The 16927-nt window shown below is 45.7% G+C and overlaps 3 protein-coding genes and 1 long non-coding RNA gene across 8 annotated transcripts; 1 reads left to right on the top strand and 3 right to left on the bottom strand.

Moving 5' to 3' along the window:
• The first annotated feature begins 2262 nt into the window (after positions 1 to 2262).
• Positions 2263 to 8260, top strand: lyplal1 (lysophospholipase like 1). Of its 2 annotated transcripts, XM_003965743.3 has the most exons (5): positions 2263 to 2371; positions 3251 to 3350; positions 3493 to 3662; positions 6707 to 6822; positions 6916 to 8260. In XM_003965743.3, exons 1-5 carry the CDS (start codon positions 2287 to 2289, stop codon positions 7153 to 7155), a joined length of 711 nt encoding a protein of 236 aa, XP_003965792.1. In that variant the 5' UTR covers positions 2263 to 2286; the 3' UTR covers positions 7156 to 8260. The 2 variants fall into 2 exon arrangements, with proteins under 2 accessions (XP_003965792.1, XP_029694742.1); XM_029838882.1 differs by having other exon boundaries at positions 6707 to 8260.
• On the bottom strand, positions 3594 to 6230 carry LOC115250411 (uncharacterized). The gene is made up of 3 exons (XR_003888960.1): positions 6025 to 6230; positions 5742 to 5914; positions 3594 to 3687 (listed from the first exon to the last, which is right to left on the bottom strand). It is a non-coding gene; the product is annotated as an uncharacterized lncRNA (long non-coding RNA).
• Positions 6640 to 8040, bottom strand: LOC115250410 (uncharacterized). 2 transcript variants are annotated; one of them, XM_029838883.1, is made up of 2 exons: positions 7310 to 8040; positions 6640 to 7178 (listed from the first exon to the last, which is right to left on the bottom strand). In XM_029838883.1, coding segments are annotated over exons 1-2 (708 nt in total). In that variant the 5' UTR covers positions 8016 to 8040; the 3' UTR covers positions 6640 to 7176. The 2 variants fall into 2 exon arrangements, with proteins under 2 accessions (XP_029694743.1, XP_029694744.1); XM_029838884.1 differs by having other exon boundaries at positions 7390 to 8040.
• Positions 8261 to 11686: 3426 nt separating the features above from the next.
• On the bottom strand, positions 11687 to 15859 carry preb (prolactin regulatory element binding). Of its 3 annotated transcripts, XM_003965742.3 has the most exons (11): positions 15700 to 15859; positions 15025 to 15217; positions 14487 to 14682; positions 14079 to 14329; positions 13786 to 13866; positions 13583 to 13710; positions 13317 to 13490; positions 12820 to 12892; positions 12600 to 12759; positions 12410 to 12525; positions 11687 to 12052 (listed from the first exon to the last, which is right to left on the bottom strand). In XM_003965742.3, the coding sequence occupies exons 2-10, from the start codon at positions 15157 to 15159 to the stop codon at positions 12431 to 12433; spliced, it is 1293 nt and encodes a 430-aa protein (XP_003965791.2). In that variant the 5' UTR covers positions 15160 to 15217; positions 15700 to 15859; the 3' UTR covers positions 11687 to 12052; positions 12410 to 12430. The 3 variants fall into 3 exon arrangements, with proteins under 3 accessions (XP_003965791.2, XP_029694741.1, XP_011603464.2); XM_029838881.1 differs by having other exon boundaries at positions 11687 to 12525; positions 15696 to 15859; XM_011605162.2 differs by having other exon boundaries at positions 11687 to 12525.
• Positions 15860 to 16927: the final 1068 nt, after the last annotated feature.

Genomic DNA, 16927 nt, shown 5'->3' with positions numbered 1-16927 from the left:
ATCCTCTACATCCACACAGCTTTTCTGTGTTTCAGCTATTGTTATTATTCAGCATGTTGTGGCTTGATAAATGGTGACACTCATTTTTGTCACTGCCCAGTTTGGATTCAACAGGTTTATAAACTAGCTTGTTATGCACATGAAAACAGAAAGAAGCCTCAGCAACAAGAGGTGGATCCTGCTCCAGAAGCACTGCAGCAGGATCCACCTTCCTCTATCATAAAGCTGGATGACTGGTGACCAGCAGGGACGTTTGTGTGATGCACATGTGATAACGGGAGTCACAGCCCTTTGATAGCCCTCCTGTATGAGATGATCTACAGTGTTTTGACTGTATTCTCTAAATATCCCGCGCTGCTGTATCTGTATCTGTGGAACCGTGACATACGCGGTCCTCATTTCCTCAGTTATGGGCCTGAGTGTGTCTAGATGTTAAAGAAAATCCTCTGAATACGGTAAAAGTGCCAGAAAGATTCGCTGGCCTCAAGACCGCGTTCCTACAGATCCAACATTCTGTCGCCACGCTACATTTACCAGTGATGAAAGATTGCAGAAAAGAGGAAGAGTGCTTGAAGGAGCGGGGGGTAAAAGTAAATGCCACAGGCCGCTGAGCATAAAATTTGACCTCAACACTGTTGTCACTATCTGTCAATTATCTGCTGTTTAAAAAGTTCAGCCTGTGTACTTTAGTTTATTATTCCAGAAAAGAGCCCTTTCATGTTTGTTGATTTATGTCATTCTCCACTGTGAAGCTGCAGGAGGGCGGCTTTGATGTCCAGCCAGAAAAAGCAGTCCGCCCAGACTGCAGCGGAGGCAGGATAATGAAGTCAGCGGTGATCCGCTGAAGACAGGTACTGCTGATCCAACAGCAGAAAGGAAAACAGATGACAAACACTGCAGGATGAATAACTCTCGTTAAAAGAGCAATGTGATTCCTGCACTCAAGACCTGGAAGGACGAAATGCATGCAGAAAGTTCTTGGAAGATTTACGAGGAATTTCTGACCCTGCATGTTGGTTTCACTCAAACCTGACCAAAGTTCTGAGAGTCTGATTGGACCAACTTGCTGGTTAAACTGGAATCTTCAGTGATTTTAGAGGAGGGAGTGTCCACAGAGCACTTACAGCAGCCATAGCTCAGCACTTACAGGTTTGTGTCTCCATCTGAGCTGGGAGGTGTCAGATAAAAACATCATTATTTACTGGAGCTTCGTGATGAGTATAAGGAGAAAAGCTGTTGGATTAAACTTCTGCTACGTCAACTGTAAAATATGAAACAGCTCCCAAGAACACCCTGGTGGTGTGTGTGTGTGGGGGGGGGAGTATGTTGGCATCTCAGTATCACTCATTAAATCATGAATGAACCTACTGATGATGAGGAGGGTCCAGCTTCACTTGGCAGCTGTCATTAGTCCTTTAGGAGAATAAATACAACCCAAATAATCGATTCCGTCAAAAGGTCATGACCCATCTAACGTCAGTGGTGAAGTATTAGCTGCGGTGCTATGCTAATTTCTACGTGTAATTATAAAAGATTTGCTCCAGGCCTTGTATAAACACTCTTCCTCCCACATCAGCGTCATTAGTGCAAGTTCAGGGAAGGGACACTAATTGTGTGGTCCTGTGAGAGCAAGCCCAAGGAAAATCACCAGAACCCAAGTTGAAAAAAGAGAAGGCTTTAACAAGATAAGCTTCTTAAACAAATTTTAACTGATAATTTGGCTGCAAACATTCCATGACACCATCACACATTACAGCACTGGAAAACAAGCATGATTATCTGATTAATACTAAGAATAGTGAGCACAGTCACATAAAATGAATGGGGTAAGAGGGTAAAAATGTCATAAGGGCACATTGTGAAACTTTTTACTCCGTTCAGCTTAATTCAGCTTTATTTATTCAGCGTCTGTTACACTGCAGACCATTTATAGGTACTTTAGAGGAACCCAGATCCTGACCACCAAACCAACAACCATGGCAGGAAAACCTCCTTTTAACAGGGGGGTTTAGGGCCAAATTCTATGAACAGTAAGTAACAAATTTGTTGTTGTTTTTTTTGGGTTTTTTTAAATCCCTAAATGTCAGTGTTCATTGATACATATTTTTATTAAAAACTCAAAACAGTGTAGTTTAATGTTTTTTTTATTACTCTTTTCTAATGGTGCAAGAAACTATATTTTGTGTGAACAAACGTCACGTTTTCTAAATCTATTTCACGTCGAGAACGATGACGCTACAAACGAGAGTCTCGTCTGTGGAGTTCTCGCGATATGTGTAGGTTGTCATGGCCGCTGTGAGGAGGTTGCAGCTTTGTGCGGTCAGTCCTGCTGGGACACACTCGGCCTCGGTGATCTTCCTGCACGGCTCAGGTTCTGCAGCAAATTCCTTCATTATCGTGTCATCATCAGATTTGAAAAGCCGAAGCCTCTAGTTAGTGAGACTAGTGAGTTAGTGAGACTAGTTTCTCCTGAGCTCTTTGCGGGTTTATTAGCACGGAGCTGCAAGTTGTGGGAATTTAAAAACACGGTCAAATAAACCACATCTTTACTCACTTTAAGAGAACAAAATACGCCATTATTCTCTCTAGGAGCGCACATTTCTTCACACACACGGAATCCTTTAAAAGTGCTGTTTAAAATGAAACGCTTTGTTTAAGCCATCTTTTACTCATCAATGACTTCTGATCTCAGAAAAGTTGTTTTTTAAACTGAATAACGGAATAATCTCAGAAATGCAATAACAATGACGAATAACAATCATGGTGATCTTAATAATAATAATGCTTATTCTCATCTTAGCTTGGGTCGTTTCATTTTATTTCTAGGTACTAACATTGGTACCTGCATTAGCGCCCATATTATAGCAGCAAATCTAATAAAAGAAAACCAGTTTATTACACACAAGCACGGTTATAAAGTGACTTTGGCCCTGTTTCAGGCCATCATTTTACATCAGGTTGGTTTTACAGCAGTGGAATAACAGCTGGTAATAGTGTCACTGCTTCAGTTAGGAATAAAGGACATCTACAAAGATTAACGGTTCAAAATACATTTAAGACAACAAAAGTGTGAAATTGCTGTACATTAGTGAAGAGTGAGCTGAGTGTCTGCTGTCTATTATGGTCTATATTTTAGGTGGTATTGGAGGTGAGCTGAGAGTCCAACTTGCTTCTGTTCATTTAGTTGAACCCTACGACTCCTCCTTGACGCAGTGGCGTTTCTGACCTCTTTTATTTATTCCCTGTCCAGGAGATACAGGACAGGGACTGAGGTCCTGGGTTCGAGACATCCTGACCCCTGACCTGGCCTTCAGCCACATCAGAGTAATTTACCCCACAGCTCCAGTAAGGTTTGTGGTCTAAATTGTCCACTTCTCTAAAATGTAACCTTTTTCTGGAGGGGGGGCAGGTCTCACAGGCTGACATGCTGATTTGGGAGGAATGATGGAGTGTTGCTGTTCTACCATGCTGTAACATGTTGTTTTGGATCAGGCCGTACACACCGATGAGAGGGGCTCTGTCCACCGTCTGGTTTGACCGCTACAAGATCTCAAGGGACTGTCCCGAACACCTGGAGTCAATCGACACGATGTGCAGCAGCTTAGGGGCTGTTATTCAGGAGGAGGTCAAGGCTGGCATCCCCACACACAGGATCATCATTGGTAGGGACTCACTTTAAACTCCTCACTGCTCCAACAAAAAGAAAGAACAGGTGTGAGGTCGTTCGCCCGACTGTGGGGACGTCCTGTCCTCAAGTGTCTCACAGTAAAATAAAAGGGTCAGCCCCTTTCTCTCATTGAATGCATCCCCGTCCACATGTGTTGCGGACATAACGGCTGCAACTCCTTGTTTCAGTGGTGTTGACCAGGACGGGTCTGCTCAGACAGCCACACACCTTCTCAGCTCCTGTTACTAAATATAGACCCGCTTCATTCAGAACCACAGCGGAGTGAGTGTCCAGGACACGTTGTGTCCACACTGCAGCAGGGACACGTTGCTCTTAGTGGGACTTTCTGTTTGCTTTTTAAAGAAGGGACAAACTTTGTAAAATTCCACAGTTTGGTATTCAGGTAGTCTTGCAGCACATTTAAGGTCATTGGCCATCGTGCCCCCTGTCCTGCAGGTGTGGTCACATCTGGCTGAGTTAGTGCACGTCTGTGAGCAGCAGCCTGATGGACCAGCCATCGGTCTGTCTCTGGTCTTCATGGAGGTCACAGGCTGGGTTGTTCTGGAATGTGAGCTTTTCCTTTATTTCTCATCACTAATTCCTCTCCTGATTGTGAAGCTGATGATTAAACTTAGATCTTCAGATTTATGGGTTATCAGCTCAGAACTTTGGTTTTGATTTGGTGTTTCTCTGCCAAGGAAAACTCTTCCAAAGTGTCGGTTTGTGTCGAAGGACCTTCTCAGCAAATTACAAATATATCTTGATACATTAAAGAGCCAATAATTTAAATCCACATTAGGCTTTGAAAATTCTGTTTCCCACTCCACATTGATGACGGCATTTGATGCTACTGCGTTTGACGGCATAAAGAATCATAATTCAAGCTCCTTTATTGCTTGCTGTCAGGCTGCTAAAGATTCTGAACCCATCAAAGAGGGATTTTTATTTCGTTTTAGTTGTGCTCTAGCTCCTGATGAGAGGCTACACAAAGAGCCAGACTGGCGTCCGAGTGTGTTTTATTTGTTCAATTGGTCTCATCTCACATCGGCTCAGACAAGTGGTCGATCCTCTTCTTGGAAGTTCAATCCAAAGTCTTTTGGAATTCCAGCTAACTGTGGGATTCAAACAATCAATCTTTATTTATAGAGCATCTGTTACAATCAAAATTGTTTTTTGGCACTTTCCAGAATCCCAGGGCCTGACCCCAAACAAGCAACAGTGGCAGGAAAAACTCCCCTTTAACAGGAAGAAACCTTGAGCAGGACCAGGCTCATATAGGGGGACCCTCCTGCTGATGGGGGGGCTGGGTAGAGAGAGAGGAGAAGGGAGGAGGACAGGTAGAGGAGAGGAGAGGTAGAACAAACAGAAATCCACACAGAAACATATTATATTCTTGTTTTTCTTTTGGCCTTGGAGAGAGTTCAAACTGGTCAAACAATGAATATACAGTAAATAGTATATTTATCAGAGGGAAACGGTCCTGCTGTGTGGAGCCAGACCAGGTCCTGCTGAAATTAGGAAAGTGACAACAGAAAATTCCATAGATAAAACATGATGGAAATAGTAGAATACTCAAAATAATGGCTAAAGACAAATCAGTCCAATGAATCTCGCCATGTGCTTCTGCATTCATTGCCAGAAAAGTTGCTTCAGCACAAGAGTTGCATTGCTAGTACCGGTATATATGATGGGAGGAGGAAAAGCTCTCTGAAAGTCTCCGAGCGTTGAATCAAACCACCACAACACATGGAAATACTGTGTTTTGTCACCAGTGAATGGTTGTGAGTTTTACTGGGTAGGACTACCGTAGGTCTCCTCCACAGAAAGTGAGTGAAAAAACACATGCTCGGTGGAAACTGCAGAAATGTGACCTCATTAAATCATAACATTTTGTCGTTAGCTATAAATACTCAGCAGAGTCACTCTGGACTGCTATTTATGCAGAATGTACTCCACTGACTCACACACTGATTGACAAGTTCAACGGCGTTCCATGGAAAGTGTTTCTCAGGAATCGTCTTCATGCACAGCGAACCTGCTCATCATTCCAGGGAGTTAGAGGAGAGATTATCACCTTCTAGACGAGATGGTGGTTCCATAGGAAAGGAGCTGGGTAAACACAGGCTCTGTCAGCTCTCCTGCTTGTTCAGACATGAGGCTGTTTGTCCATTAGCAGCTTTGTCTGCATGCTGACCTTCATGCTGACCAGGACTGACATGTGGCCTGGGTGGCAGTGGTGAGAAGACTCTGGAGGACGTAGACATAGAACACGTTCACACACCATCATTCTTACATCCACATCGCGTACGTGAGGTTCTTTGTGCGTTCTATCGCAGCGATGCAAGTGAGTTTCTTACCCTCTCATTGCTGACATCTCTAAATGGTGGCGGCTGCTTCTTCATTTCGACTGACTTGATTTCTAGGACATTTTCTTCTGCACTGGTGTGCATAACAGCACACTCAACTCAAAAACTCCAACTAGTTTGTTGAGTGTGTAAATGTGCGTTCAGGTTCAGGCTGTTTCAGGGGACTAGCAGGGGTCGTATCTCCTCACTACCGGTGGAAGGAGGCTGCTCAGCATCCTGCTAGTAAGGCTCCTTTAGGCAGGAGGGAGGGGTGATGAGGGTCCCTGATGATTCTAGTGGTCCTGCCTTGGTCATAGGTCTCTGGCAAAATAGGGATGTTTTGCAGCTTCCAAACCAGGAAGTGAGTGCCTAAACTTTAACAGCCCATGGATTTGTTGGCCAGACCAGCGAGCAGACCTCCCCAATGAGCCGGGGGTTCTTGGTGGGCTTCCTGGCGGTTTTTACAGCAACAAATCGTGACTATGTCGCGTGCTGATTTCCCAGATATAGAAGACAGCACAAGAGTCAGGGCCGTGGGAGAGGTCTGGAGCAATAAGAGCTGCTTGATTCCATAAATAAAGGCTAATGTGGATTTTTGACACAGAAAATAAGCTTCTCTTACGTGTGTAGTTTTGATTTCTGCATTTTATTATAACAGTTTTGTCCTGTCTTCATTTGTGACGCCTAATCACAGGGGGGTTCTCCATGGGTGGAGCCATGGCCCTCCACCTGGCGTGTCGCTACCACCCTGATGTAGCTGGAGTTTTTGCACTTTCAAGCTTTCTAAACAAGGACTCAGCGGCGTTTCAGGTAACCAACTACAACGTGTGTGTCAAATCTGCCTCCAAAGTATTTGAGGTTTTACCACTGTGCTGTGTGTGTGTGTGTGTGTGTGTTTTCAAGGCTACTGAAGACAGGTTCCACAGAGGCCTCCCACTCCCTGAGCTGTTCCAGTGCCACGGCTCCACTGATGAGTTGGTGCTTCCTGCGTGGGGGGAGGAGACGTCAGCGCTGCTGAGGAAGGCTGGCATGAGCACCCTTTTCTACTCTTTCCCAGGACTGTCACACCAGCTGTCCCCCCCAGGGATGGAGATGCTGAGGAGCTGGATTCTTCAGAAGCTTCCTCCTGCGGGCCCATCCTGACTCGGTCCTGTCATTTCCCCTTCCTGTCGGTCAAAAACGGGTTAAAAATAGGTTCACATCAGCCAGATATTCACTATTATCTATCAGTTTAGTCGCCATAGTTACAGCTAGCTTACATTGATCAGGGTTATTCACAATTGAAAGTGAGCCTCACATATTCTCAAATTTCGCTGAGTGGATGGGAGAAAGAATGTCAGAGAGCACAACTCAACGTTAACCCGCAGCAGGACTGACCTCCGATGCTGGAACTCCTCCTCCAGTATCCGGACCTGCAGCAGGAGGACCTGGTTCTCCATCACCTTTTCTAGCAGGCGGCGCATCCTGTTGTTGTGGCACTTTGTCAATCTGACCCAAGCCCTCAGACTGTTGTATCTCGACTGAGTGATGAGTTCCGTCCTTTTAGCGACACACATCTCAAAGTTCAGTCGATCCAGCTCATTCTGCAGCTCCTCCTTCTCCTGCTGTAATTCCAGTTCACGCTTCATGGTCTGCCACTCGGCTTTAGTCTGGGTTTGCTTTTCAGGTCTCTTCTCGGGTTTTGTTATATCCACAAGTTTTTTGAACATTGTCATCTGGAACTGGGCCAACGTCCTGTTTAACTGGTGCAGCAGGTTGTTGGACCTTTGAAGGTACTGGAGCTCCTCAGGTGTAAAAAGGTGGACTTCTTCTTGAACCAACCAGAAGGTGGGCAGCAGTGAACTCACCCAGCTGTTGTCAGTAGGGACGCTCCTTTGTTGTTTCTGCTGAAGGATGTGATCGAGTGCCTGCAGCTCATCGTTCATCTGCCTGTAGGTCCTCCTGAGCAGTCGGTTGTGTTGTAGAAGAGTGCTGAGGTTTTCTTGGTCCTGATTCTCCAACATCTTCTCAATTCATTCACCTACACAAACAGAGCCAATTCCTAATAGATAATAAGAATATCGAGGTAGTAATAATATTCACATGAAGCCCAAACATCAAAGCTGCTTTAGCTTTTGTCTGAACTAACTTTGATCTTCAGTCTCAAAGGTCAGATGAAAGGTTTCGCCATGATGTGGCAGGAAAGGCTCAAAGAAGCTGCAAGAGAAACAACATCCATAAAATAATAAAGGACACATCTAAAATATGATCTTGACACTCAAGTGATTTTTTCAAGATAGATGTTTGTATTACACATTTAAAGAGTCACTGTAGCAGAATCCAAAGTCTTTTTATCTTCATCTTCAGTGGAGACAACATTAATGGATTGTTTCCATCCACTGGAACCAGTTCCAGTGTCTTCATTTTCCTTCTGGTTATGGTCTCACTGCTGCTGCACATCGAGTGTGACGTCCTCTTCTCAGATCCTCTCTGGTTCCACCAGGTTGGCTGGAGACGGTTGGACGGGCATTTTCAGGCCTCTCAGGACTCCTGAGTGTTCTTGGCTGAGTTTAGGCTGGTTGTCTTGTTGGAAGGAGAACCTTGAGCCCAGTCTGAGGTCCTGGGAGGTCTTTAACCAGGTTTTAATCCAGGATCTCAGTGCCAGACCTGCTTCCTGTGCTGTGTGGCTTTGTTGTCTCTGTACACTTATGTTTAAAAGTCCGAGTGTTGCAGTTTTATTTATTTTGTGTCTGTGGATCATGTTTCCAAAGAATCCTTGTGGAGAAGAGCTGCACAGTAAACACACTGACAGAGGATCAGATGTAATAGAATTTCAGCTGGGGATCATATCATGATCTGAAGCCCAGCTCTCCTCCTCTTTGCTCTCACAGGGTTGTTGCTTAAGCTTGGACATTTGAGGCCTGCTGAGATCAGTTCACTCCTCTTTCAGTCACTCCCTGATTCGCTTTAGACGTTTAGAGATGAATCAGGGGGAAACCTCGAAGATGTGTGGAAGCTCAAATGTTGTGAATCATTCTAACCTTCCTGCCTCCACCAGAGCCTCACTAGGCTTCAGCTTCAGTTGATAATGGAAGTCCAGACCTCAGGCTAAACTAAAGTATCCCCTCCTGCACTTTGCTCTCCTTTCAGACTCACATGGTTGAATCTGTGGCTGATGTCGAATCAGGACTTCAATGTAACCATTTGGATATCTTTAGAGAGAGCATTAAATAACTATCAGCTAACAGAAATTCCCTTGATAGAGAAAGTGTGTGAGTGGTGGGAAAATACATTTCCTACATTTTTTCCATGGAAATGTGAAAGAAAATAATGTGGATTGATCCAGAAAGGTGGGGCCCACTTCATTCCTCTGTAGGCCGCTCAGTGGCACATAAAGCTTTCCAGGTCTAAAATTACAAGGATCCTCCAAATAGCTTCCACATTGTCCAGCTCATATAGGAAAGGCCTGCTATAAAGAATAACTTCAACTGGAATCGAACAACCCTTCACCTCACTGTTTGTAAGCCAAACATCAGACTGAAGAGGGCAGGTCTATCTCAGATGGCTTCTCCTTTGAACAGTCAAATCTCAAGGTCTCCTGTGAAAACACCTTTACTGTAGTCATTCTAGCATCAGTCACATCTTTAGGCCCTAAAGAAGCAGCACCAGGAGGTTCAAGGACTCAACCGTCCTTAAACATTTCATGGTAATGCTCTCTGCTCGACCCTGTAGACCGGCTCAGATTTCACGCATCTCCTTAGTTTTATAACCCGGTTTGAGCTGCTCTGCAATTCCTCCACTGTGGGATCAAATAAAGATGATCTTTATCCTTCCTGTCAGAGGCTGTTGTAAATAACACCAAACACCAAAAACACTCTTGTGTGTCCACTTCATATTGAGATTAATGCACGTGCAGAATTCCAGAGGCAGTATTAACTAAAGAGCCAAAGAGTTTGGTCCTCTTTTGAATCTCTAAATCTAAACTGCTTTAAAGATCAATGAAGCTGTGAGTTTACACACATACGGATATAGAAACCATCTAAACCCTCTTCACGTCTTCAAGGGTATTCTGAAAAAATGTGACGTATCAGGTCTGTGTGTGTGTGTGTGTGTGTGTGTGTTGTACGGTAGTAAAGCCACATGTTCGTCATCTGTGGGAAATGACTGTGTTAGTCTGTAGGAGGCAGCAGAAATAGTGTGTGACATTCACACACCAATGGCCAGATGTTGGCCACTGCAGCCCATTTAGGCGTCTGATGTTGGTCTGATGTTGGTCTGCGGCTCCCACGTGATGCAGGGTTATTCCAGAATGCTCCCGGGGTGATTCTGAAGCTGTCTGACCTCAGAGGGGCTCTGTGGTGTCGGCTCCAGGCAGGCGGAGGAACCCACTTGTCCCACTCACCCTGTCATTTTCCTTGTCTCATCGTATGATTGTCAGAAACGGACGTCATCGTGCACGGAGGAGCACTGCTGCTCCTACTCCAGCTCCTACCAGAATGGAAGCAGGATGTGTCCATGAGTGAGTTTTCTGGTTTTCTCCTCAAACCCAGCGAGTTTGTCAGTCAGGTGAGTGGGTGTTGGGAACGTCTTCACCGAAATAGAACCCGCAGTCAAACCAGTCTGAGGTGCTTTGGTTCCAGTGGTGGTGCGCTGTGAGTGTCCATGCAGAGGAGATGATAGCATCACCATGACATCCCCTCCTTCACTAATAATATAAAGTCAAGTCTATGGAAACGGATCTCCTCTTAATTCTGGTGACACAATCGTCATGAAGACCTGTTTTCAAGGTTTCCGGCCAAATATGATCAATCAGAATCTGTATGAGATGATCTCAGTCATGACACTAGACCTTAAGTCAGAAGAGCCAAGGTGGTTCTGGTCTCCTCCACCTGTCTGGAGGTCATCTAGAGGTCACGGGGGCTTAAATAAACCCTGAACCACTCGCATGAGTCTGATCAAACAGTTGATGTTTCGGTGAGCTTTTAGCTGCTGTGGTGGAGAATGAAGACTTATCTCAGAGCTATTAACACATTCCAATCACATAATTTAATCATGGAGCAAAAGACAATGTTTTGGTTTCTTTGTAGTTTTCTGCTGAGAGTATAGTGCTAAAGAGAGATAAACTCTTTATGATGTGTAGTAGCAGTAGTATAATGTGTAAATCAGAGGGCAGGATGGTCAAGCTGCTGACCTGGGGTCAGCCTGGCTGCCCCCCTTCGCCTCCTCCACCTTTAACAGACCGATGGCGCCACCTGCTGGGACATACTGATCTTCAGCTTCAGTGCTGCTTCAGGCTCCTCACGCTCAGACATCAAAGATGTGGCGTCACCCTCCGCTGTGCACAGTCCTCCAGGAAGACACGTGCACGTTCAGGTTGCACCCAGCAAGATTCCACAAGTGTTTGAAAGTGAATGCAGATGAATGATCTCAAGCCACCAAAGAGAACCTCTTTGTTAAGGGCTGCTCATGTTGAGGCCGGTTCCCCAGGTTCCTCAGCTGAACATCACGTCTGCTCTTTGTTTGCGGGGTGGATGGAAGACAGCTAGACTGTGATGTCTTTTGGGGAGGTGAAGAACAGAGAGTTTGTTTTATTCCCCTCTAACACTCCTCAGTTGTGTTGCATGAAGATTTCTGTTGGTTCTGAAGACATAGTGCTTCATCCAGACCCCTCACACACACACACCCCACTGACAGATGCTGAGCTGCTGCTTTTATTCACATTAATATCTGAGGCATTTCCTGCAGGGTTCTTTGTTTGAGCAGGAAAAAAAACACAATTATTGAGAGAAACGCGATTCAGGCTTTCGGTAATTCCTAAAATGTTTTACATTTATTAAATATGTCAATAAAAGAGCTCAGCCACGAAAGATTCATCGCCCTTAGCCCCCCAGTAAAGATCAGTTATCAGACATCCGGACAGATGGAGAGGTCGTGGTGGCTTAGCTGGCCCCAGAGGATCAACCCCGAGTCCAGAGCCCAGAGACGTCTAACACACGCCGAGCTGTCAGCGGTCCAGCTGAAAGTTCTGCTCAACAGGCGGTTCTGATGTTGCCAATGGACACTGTGTCAAATATCCACACAAAGATGTAAATTAACGTGCTGATAAAATGGCAAAGATTCATAATTCATTTGATGTTTCCAGGAGGAATGAGAGATTTAACCAAACCACTCTGACCCATAAACATCAACACTGCTGCTAATTAATAATACTAATCAAACTCTTGGTGTTGACGAGTTTCTCTGCTAGCACTGAAAATATATCAACTGTCTATTTTTCACACAATGTTGAAAGTCCAGGCGATTAGGTGATAAGGTGACCAGTAAACCAGGATAAAGCAGGTCTTTCTGGCCACCTTGCTGATGGTACCGTTGACATTAGGCTCACTTTAGGGCTGGTCTGAGCTCCGTCAACTCTGACCTGTGCTGAGACAAACTCGCTTTAAAAAAATCCTGGGAAGAGGTGCTGTAGAAGGAGGATGACTCCCACCACCATGAGGCCACACAGGACGAGCACCAGCCAGACGGGAAACCAGCCTAGGAGCACAGAACTGAATCAGCTCGGCATCGGGACGATTCTCAGACGACGCTGACGAGGACACGGGGCTTACTGGCGTTGGGGACGGCGTGTACTTGACATCGGCTGTCCACAGCTACACTCAACATGGCCGTTTCATTGTCCCCTCTGAGATTTCTTCCATTGAGCGAGTCGGGCAGGAAGGCCAAGTCCGTCACCACGATCCCATGAGACTCCTTCACGTAGTACAGCCTCTACGCAAACACACAGGTTTAGAGTCGCACGCAGGCTCCGCACATCTGCACCCTCCTTACCTGCAGGGAGAATGTGATGTAGATCGCCACAGATCCCGTCACGGTTCCAAGGCCAAGGAATGTTCCAGAGTCACTGGTGGAGACAACAATCAGACGTTTTACCAGTAATCCGTGTTCCAGCCCAAACCCATGGGCAGAAGATGGAGACCGAAAGAGAAGATCATCAATAAAACCAAGTGGAAATAACAGAAGAGGCACAAGTGACCCACAAGGCTGGCATTGTGCACAGACACCAACAGCGTTATCAGACAGGAGGGGCAGGAACAAGTCTTACAGGACCTCTAGATCCAAACTGACAGACTGGAGGCAGACAGCGTGTGATGGAGGGAGAGGAGCAGAAGAAGAGAGCGATGATTCCAGAACATTAGGGGAGCTCTCTCGATCGAAGCACAGAAGGTCCACAGCTAGCTAGCTAGCTCAGAGGCTTTTCCCCACCACACAAGTGAAACAGGGCCATGGGAGCGGCCCACAGGTGTGATTTATAGTCGCTGACTCACCTGACAGCCAGAGTGGAGATGACCTCAGTCCCACAAGGAGCCGTCAGCATGGGCAGAAAACTCTTCCCATCCCACTTGGTGACGTAACAAGGTGGGTGTTTCCTGTCTCGTTTATGGGGGATCTGAACTGTGTACAGCCTCAGAGCGTCCTTCTGATCTTCTACCTTCCCAAACCTGAGATAAACAAACACAGACCGCGCACAGGTGACGTGACAGTTTTAGGGTGGATATGAGCAACACGCATCTCATTCAGAACTTGCATTTACCGGCAAGCCAAATATCTGTACGTCTTATCGGGTATTTCAGGCTTGGTTTCAGTCCATTTAAGACCCAAAGCCCACTGGTTACCAACCCATATGCTGCAGGAAAAGCCCCGGGCAACAGTCACCAGGTGCTGCAGGACAACAGGCCATCATTAATAATACTGAGGTAATCAGAGTGATAAGGAGGCAGAGAGTGAATATTTCACCTTATTCCCTGGACTCATGTCCAAATCTTCAATCTCGCCGTCATGTGCTTTGAAGTCAAACTTCTTCTTCAGGGAGGGAAACTGCAGCAGGGCCAAAACCACAAGTCATGAAATCCATCCTCAGATGAATGTACTCGTAAATAAGACAACAAACAAGATGGCGGTTCTAGAGCGCAGGGCTTCAGTGGTCGCTGGCCCAGCTTATGAGAATTGTGGGTTCCGAACCAACCGCGGCCCTCATCTCAGTATCAACTGGCCCACACTGCACACCACCCACACTCAGGTCTGTTTACCTCCCACACTCGGACATGTCCGTCTGTGCCTCCAGTCAGCAGAAGGCTCATGTCAGGACTGAACCTGACCACCTTCTGAAGGGGGTCTTGAGGGTTCAGGTCTGACTGCAGTTCAGCCAAAGTGCTCACAGACAGGTGAACAGACTCATCCTTCATATGAGACCCCTCCTCCGGTGCTGCCGCTCCATCTTCTCCACTCCTCTCTCCCTTCCCAGCTCGTCGCCTCACCTCACCCTGCTGCTCGCTCTTGGCTGCACACACCAAAAGGAAATGAAGGTCTGGACATTTGTTGGAGATGCACCTATAAGCTAAGAGGTCTGGCTGGAACAAAGGTTCAGCAACTGAACCTCTCCTAAACTCCTGGTTGAGAAGCAGCATCGTTGGTGGAGGAGAGGACACAGCTCTCACCGTTAGCAGCCGCTTTGCTTCCTTGGTTCTGCTTGGAGAACTGAGTCTTCATCACACAGCAGGTCCCATCCTGTCCTGCAGCGATCACACCATCGGCCACCGCCATGTTCATGGTGGCGCGAGTGGTGGTGTCATGTGAGTGGAGGAGGCTGGCGCTGTACTGGTGTGCTCCCACCAGCTGCACATCCAGGAAGAGCTGAAACAACAAGCACGACACGCTGACAGGCCTGAGGCAGTAAACACGACTTTACAGGGCGTCAACATGTTTGGGTCCTGCGTTACACCGGACGCCCTTTCTAACTCCAGCTTATTCATGTTTGTGATTCCCCAGCACATCCAGGACTTCAGCTTTTATCATTGTTCAATCAATTCTGATTACGTTGACCCTCTAACATGTATATTTACCCTTAACTGAGGCACGTGTCCAGTCAGGGGTGCTGGAGCCTAACCCAGTAGTGACTGGGCAAGGGTCAGGCTGCATTTAGCCCCTAATACTCCCACCTTGTTTGCTCTCACCCTGAAGTTCTTCAGTACTTACCAAAGCATTTTTGATGCCAGTTTTGGAAGCACCTCCTCCTCCTGCCGTCACCACCAGCCCTTTTTTAGGGTCCACTCTCACAGAATATAAAGGAAACGGGGCTCTGTAGACATCTAAGATCCTTTTCTTCCCCATGCTTGCTGTTATGGTGAGGCACTGTTCTCTAAAGAAAAACTGCTGCTCTCCACCATACCTGTGGAAACAAAGATTGGTTAGCTTTCCTACAGAAACTTTTTACTGAAGATGGATTCATACTGGTCTTTCAGCAAACACACTTGTTACTGTGCAAACATGCTGGGAAGCAACTGCAGACAACATGGAACACTTTAATGTGCAGGCCCTGCCTTCCGTGTGTGTGTGTGTGTGTGTGTGTGTGTGTGTGTCATTTAGGCTTCATGATTTCACAAAAAATTATAGGAAATAATATCATGTACACAGAGGACTTTTTCTAGTAGAAATTAGTCCACTGGAGAGTGTTTAATGATTTAATGACAGGCTGATTTAATTGAGTTAATTCCTCCAACATACCAACTGTCTGTAGTCAAATTAGTTACTATATGTCTATGTACAGGTACGAAGTATAAAGTTATCTATTAGCCGGTGGTAGCTAACGTGTCAACATGTGGGTTTCTGTTGCAAAGCTACAGCCAAAACATTCAAAGGTAACATACCGACCTGTGCCAAATCCACGTTCTGCGTCAGAAGCACTAAAGCTGTCAAGTCACATCACGTTATTAAGCACTTCCAGAGGCTGCAGAAGGTAAGAGCGAGCTAATGCGCTAACGAGCTAACACAGCGCTGCGGCCACTTCCCTACGTCCACGTCAGCAGCGTGCCCTGCGTCATGACGTCACCACCGGAGCTCTTTAAAATCTGGTGCATGTGTAATGTAAGGAGAACTATATTTAGTTAAATGTTATCATACAGTATTTATAGTTAATTAAAAATGTACTAATTCCTTCTGTTTTTTGTCTTCCATGTCTCTTTACCAACATAGCTAGATTTTGCAGAAGGTTTTGCATAGATAGAGTATAAAAACACAATGAACAATATGATAATGTACAACAAACAATAAAGGCGTTTGATGGTACTTCTTTAAAAAGTGTTTATTTGTTTGCTTCAACGCTTCAACAGGGCCTGACACGTCATTGTTAGCAGGAAAGCTAGTATTCTTCCAGGGCCAGAAGCATGATTCTGGGATGACATGGGATGTGTGAGCATATGTGCTGGAAACAGCCCAGAATAATCTGACAAGCATGAACCCATTAGTTATGTCTCATGGATCCACTGACCTGCCTTCTTTCTAAAACAATGCACATTTCATGTCCTGTGGTTTCAGTGACAGGAGTTTCATTTTTCATTTTATCTGATTTGACTGATGAATGGTGAATGCACAAGACAACTTTTCGCTTTGGTTTCTTTGATGTGACCTTGATAGTGGCTGAAGCGGAGAGATTATCGATGGTCTGTGGCCAGTCATCACCAGTGGAACAATCAATACAAACTGGCACCACCGTGTGATTGAAAGGAGCCCACTTTCCTTTATTAACTGATGTAAACACAGGCAGCAGCAGAAGGGATGCAGGTGAGGAGACACCTTTATTCCAAAGGGTCCACAGGCAAGAGGCAGTGTTAGAGTTTGGAGTTCTGTCTGCCTCCCTCCAGGTGGAAGATTCCCCTACAGCTTCATGTCTGAGGGTTCTTGAAGCTGCTGTTCTTGTCAGGTCCTCTGAACACCAATTAATTAAAGTTTAATTTTCACTGTTGTGGACTTATCCTTGGAGGTACATAAAGGTTTTTGGTAAAGTAGCTTTTAAAATTTATTTTATATTCAAAATCTGTCACTTTAAGCTCCGTATGAACTCAACTTGAGACTGTTGTTGGAGACTGGCACCAGCCGCTCG

This window comes from Takifugu rubripes, chromosome 7 (genome assembly GCF_901000725.2).
Source record: "Takifugu rubripes chromosome 7, fTakRub1.2, whole genome shotgun sequence".
Lineage (NCBI taxonomy): Eukaryota > Metazoa > Chordata > Actinopteri > Tetraodontiformes > Tetraodontidae > Takifugu > Takifugu rubripes.
Note: the sequence above shows the minus strand (reverse complement) of the source record. Positions and strands in the feature narration are given on the sequence as shown.